Below are 4,909 nucleotides of genomic sequence, written 5' to 3'. Positions count from 1 at the left end.
AAGATGATATTGGAGTTGCATGTTGCGGATGTCGTCGATGATCACAAGATCAAGATGGATGCAATGCGCTTGAAGATTAGAAAGATTAGAAAATATGCCATTCATACAGAGGCTTGGTATCATTATGTCGTTGGATCAATTGTTACCTTGATTGCGATTATGATCGCATTTGTTTTTGCATTGAAATGTTTTACATAGTTTCAATGTATGGTTTAATTAATTAGATGCTCAGGAGAGCTATACGTTGTTAGATGAGAACTATGTATGTACTTTGGTCCCTCCAAACAGAGAGAGCATGGGGCTATTTGACCAGTCAACGAAGGGCCATGCGTATAGAATACGGTGAGCCAGTGACCGTATAATCACCGCAACTCGTATTCAATTATCGTATTGAGCGTATTCCGAAGTCCAGTGACTGTAGTGTGCTTTGACCTCAACTTTAGTGACCATCAGTGTATTTTTTTTTTATCTCAAAAGGTGGCATCATGTCAACTTACATGTATGGTCGACACCTCTAGGATGGAGGCCACTTCAAAGTTTCCAAGTCCAGTAAATTCCTCTTTTGGAACAATGGTAATCACAGAATTTGTAAAGCCATCAAATCTGACAGGCTGCAACTGATTCTACCATCTATAAGTACCATCAAGCACAAACAGAATTTGGATGCAAGCAGTTTTCAGTCTGAACCTTTTCCTTATTGTTGGCTCAGACGCAGGGGAGGTGGTCTCACATCGCACACATTGACACATATATAGCGAATTCCAATCGCAACAAGTACACACACATCATCTAAAACCTGGTGGTGGTTCTGGAACCAGAAGACATGATGCCCACTCATTTGGCAACCACTTTCTGTCACCAGCAGCTCTTTAACTTAGCACCCATCAAAGATGCCAGGTCTTAAAAATAAAACAAGCTCTTGATTAACAGAGATCAGAGACCGACAACCGGTAGCAATGCCACGCACTGACCGTTGGATCTTTCTTCCTGGCAGTAGATTTTGATCCTGTCAATGCAAGGATAGCTGCCTGAGTCCGACACTGCCCTTGAAGATGGCGGTACATTCCTGCCATAGTGTCAACATTAAGGTAGTTTCACTAACGACACTTTTATCGGCTCCTCTGATCTCATCATACATACAGATAAGGAAAAAACAATGCAATAGTTGGCTAGAACACAACTAGATATATAACGTTTTGGAAGAACTAGAATACCCAGCAACCATAATCCATCATGTCTCCTGAACACTAAACTAGTTTATGTTTTGGAAGATTCCAATTCCTTACATTTTCTACATTCCTCCTGCAGGGTGTCAACATTAAGGTAGTATATCAGTAAGGACCCAAGAGGTTCTGCTGTTCCAGCAGGTCAACTGGTATTTAGAGATGGTTCTGAGTGGGTACCATTTCGAGCTTAAAACTTAGCTCCTTCGGCTTGGGCGAGCGATGTAGAATGCGACGCAGCGGGTAGAAGTCAGCAGCCATGCACCAATCACCCAATACCAGACTTGTCAGGCTGCTGAACACCGGGCATGTCCGCAGGCCTCTCTCGAGTGTGAGCTTTGATGAAATTAAAATGATGACATCGAGTTGAGAAGTTTCATTATTCAATATTCTCAAGTTAACTAGCTTGCTAAAATAGTACCAGCACATAGGAGGGAAAAGAAAACAAGCTGGAAAAAGTGAAGAGGAGGCAGTATATAACAAAATCTAACTAAGCAAGCAAGTACATTCATTGAAACTTGTATGCACATGAAAAGAAAAGAACTAGTTCGTACCTCAGGTAATGGTGCATGCAACTGCAAGGTTGTGGCATGTGAGAGGCCATCAAGTAGACCATGACCCAGTATTGTGTTTTCCTTATAATGAAAATTGTCAGATCTCAGACTAACCAAAGCTGTTACTAGAGAAGGCAGATCCCTAGTTACTATAGCACCAGAACGACATCTTGGGTCAACGATAGAGAGATGGGTAAGGTTGCTAGCACAAATTACGAGGCCCTTGACGATAAGGCAGCAAATGATATATAGAACCTTGAGTGACCTCGATGAGATCTCGTTTACTTCAGACAAACCGCAACCCTCCAGCTCTAAATGTTCAAGCACTGAGCAGACACAGTTCAGCTGCCTAAAGAACCCATGTTCCAACAAATTAAATTGGAGCCTGACTATTTTGAGGTGCTGTGAAGGAAACATGGCTGTGCTATCCAATGGGGCATATGCAGAAACATGAAGTAGACGAACTTTGTGCATGATGGCATGACGAATCCACTCACACCACGATGTACCACGAACAACATTGTGGGCAGAGATCCGGGCTTCATCCAAGGAAGTAGCGCCGTCACGTAAGATCAGCAGGCGGTTCCCAAAATTCTTGAACTTGCTGTCATCCATGAAGTCCTGGTGGTCAATGCGGATGTATGGAGTAGAGACCCAGAGATAGCGCCACCTCGGCGAGAGCAGACTTGTGCGCACGACCTCCGGCATCGGCAGGAAGGACATCACGCGGTGGAGCAGCTCGTTGGGAAGGCTGCTGAGCCTGTCGACACCATCGCTGGCGCCTCGCGCCCTCTTGGAACTGCAGGTCGACATTTCATCAAACAGCCGGCTGCATGTATCCAGCAGGGGAATGAATCAGTATCAAAATCACAGATATACATGCCACAAAGACATGTTAGAAGTTAGAAACAAAGAGCAAGATGACAGGGCTCCATTCATGGTATGATTTATCCAAACAAAAAAATGAGATCATTATCCACATATCAGCAAACTTGTCGGGTTTCTCTAATAAGTTATTACAGTATTCCTATTCCAAATGATTCAGTTACTACAGTTTTTGTCGGGTTCCTCTAATAAGTTTCATTACAATATTTGCTGGTTTCCTCTTGAGTGTTTCAGTTTATCTCGCAGCAGTTAGAAAATACCCAGGAGTGGCATCCTTGATTTTGATTAGCAGCAAAAGCAAAAAATGGCGCCACACGCAGACAATGGTAATCAGCTGGCACTGCAACCAAATATAAAGTTCTAACAACTCTTAACAACGGAATCAGGCCACTTCACTAGTTGGCACATAAAAATACAAAAAGTGAAAAAACATCATGATCCCCAGATCGATGAGCTTTAGTCTGAGGTTTCAATTTCAGGACAGTATCCTTTCCAGTTATCAGTACAATAATAATGACCGGTGAGCAGAAATTATCAGTTCCCGACGGATAGGGCAGTTAAGTTAAGTCAGAAAAAAAAGGTTGTAAGTTCCCAACACCGAACAGGGTGAGGACTACTCAAGGAGCTAAGTTCTCCAAGGCAGTTGACCCTTGAATTCAGAATCTGAGTATGATCCTAGCACTGGTTCACCGGAGTGCATCACAGTATCTCTTCTTCAAGGACCTTAATTAGTAAAACTAGATCTGAGGGGCGAGTCTGGTCTCTAACGCGAAGAGATTGCCAAAAGGGGTGAGATGGTGAGCTCATCAGATTATTAAGATTTGTGTCTATCTACCTACCAGATGATATGATTTAAGGGTCTCTATTTTCTGTTCCAAGGAAACAACTTTTCCTCTTCGGCGAATTTGAACATATCTCCGCAACAGCCATACCTTTTCTTTGTAGAAATCAAATCACAGACCGCAGTGCATAAATCACATTATTATATATAGACGCTGCAGTTAAGTAATATAAAAAAAAGAATTATAAGTGAGTCCCAACATTGAACAAGATGAGCACTGCTCTGCTCAGGTTGACAAGCAACTAACTATGCTGGGAATCACAGAATGCAACCAATTGTGGCCTTGGGACGTCCGTTTCTAACTAGTTAGATCTGCTACCTTTTTAACTAGTTAGGGTTTCACCTCCGATTCCCATTACTAGGACCGAGAAGAAACTAAACTGACCTACTAGTATGTGCGAAGTGGCTCGGCGGCGCCGGCGTCCGAGGACCCGAGCGACGCGTCGGCGAGGCGGCGCCGGCGTCCGAGGAGACGGCGGCGCCTCAGTCTCTCTCGCCCTCACACTCACCTACTCCCTGCCTGTCTGACGGGCCAGGCCACCGTGCGTGACTGAGCCGCATTTGGTTGTTTTCTGCTCACTTCTTTTGAGCAGCTGTTGAGGCCCATTAAAGGAAAACAGGCCCAGTGTGATGAAAATGAGTGCCAGGTCCGACACGGTTGTGATTTTTTTAGAAAAAAATCTCAAAACTATATTCTTCTTTTCAGAAATTACATTTACATTTCTATGACCTGGTCATAGCCACCCACAATGAAGAGAAACATTTTGCATCCGCCCGGGCAGAAGAGACCATCTTCGTCGCCCACCAGGCCCAAGATGAAATCTTTGTTGACGTATGGGGCGGAGCAACCTAAGGCACCCTCACCGGGCTACTCGAAGATCCATGTTGATGCCGGCATTCGGGCCGGAAGAGGCGGAGCAACAGCAGTAATTTTCAGACACAGGGACGACTCTTTCTTAGGGAGCTTGGCACTTGTTATAAGCGGGGTAGATGATTCGGCAACAGTGGAGGCAATTGCCTGCTGGGAGGTGTTAGCCCTCACGTAAGATCTTAACATACACCAGTTCATCATCTCTTCCGATTCAAAACAAGCCATTGGTGACATTACCAATAACGGCAAGGGTAACTATAGGACTATCATTAGCAAATTTACTTCTAGAGCATCTTTATTTCACTGTAATTTATTTTTGAAGGTCGTGTTGTTAATCATGAAGCACAATCTAGCCAAGTTTGCATTATCGCTAGGTCCAGGACGCCACGTTTGGTTTGGCAAATCCCATAACCAAAATTATATGACACACAATGTGATTTTTGATAAATAAAACTCCCCCCCCCCCTAAAAAACCTATAGAATTAACTGTTTGTGGGGCCTTCCCGATCGAACAGTTAGCTTTTTATGGTTGCGC

The 4,909-nt window shown here is 43.9% G+C and overlaps 1 protein-coding gene across 2 annotated transcripts; it reads right to left on the bottom strand.

Moving 5' to 3' along the window:
- Positions 1-443: 443 nt before the first annotated feature.
- LOC123119047 (putative FBD-associated F-box protein At5g56440) lies at positions 444-4,071 on the bottom strand. Of its 2 annotated transcripts, XM_044538697.1 has the most exons (5): positions 3,889-4,071; positions 1,778-2,606; positions 1,404-1,559; positions 1,287-1,302; positions 444-1,066 (listed from the first exon to the last, which is right to left on the bottom strand). In XM_044538697.1, coding segments are annotated over exons 2-5 (987 nt in total). In that variant the 5' UTR covers positions 2,591-2,606; positions 3,889-4,071; the 3' UTR covers positions 444-1,064. The 2 variants fall into 2 exon arrangements, with proteins under 2 accessions (XP_044394632.1, XP_044394631.1); XM_044538696.1 differs by lacking the exon at positions 444-1,066 and having other exon boundaries at positions 1,090-1,302.
- Between the last annotated feature and the right edge of the window lie 838 nt (positions 4,072-4,909).

This window comes from Triticum aestivum, chromosome 5D (assembly GCF_018294505.1).
Source record: "Triticum aestivum cultivar Chinese Spring chromosome 5D, IWGSC CS RefSeq v2.1, whole genome shotgun sequence".
Lineage (NCBI taxonomy): Eukaryota > Viridiplantae > Streptophyta > Magnoliopsida > Poales > Poaceae > Triticum > Triticum aestivum.
Note: the sequence above shows the minus strand (reverse complement) of the source record. Positions and strands in the feature narration are given on the sequence as shown.

What these genes read in the sequence shown, in the direction of transcription:
- LOC123119047 (XM_044538696.1), bottom strand. Translation starts at nt 2,590, where the DNA reads ATGTCGACCTGCAGTTCCAAGAGGGCGCGAGGCGCCAGCGATGGTGTC. An exon ending in TGCATGCACCATTACCTGAG is followed by an intron (nt 1,560 to 1,777) that starts GTACGAACTAGT and finishes ATTTCATCAAAG; the next exon opens with CTCACACTCGAGAGAGGCCT. An exon ending in TAAGTTTTAAGCTCGAAATG is followed by an intron (nt 1,303 to 1,403) that starts GTACCCACTCAG and finishes GACACCCTGCAG; the next exon opens with GAGGAATGTAGAAAATGTAA.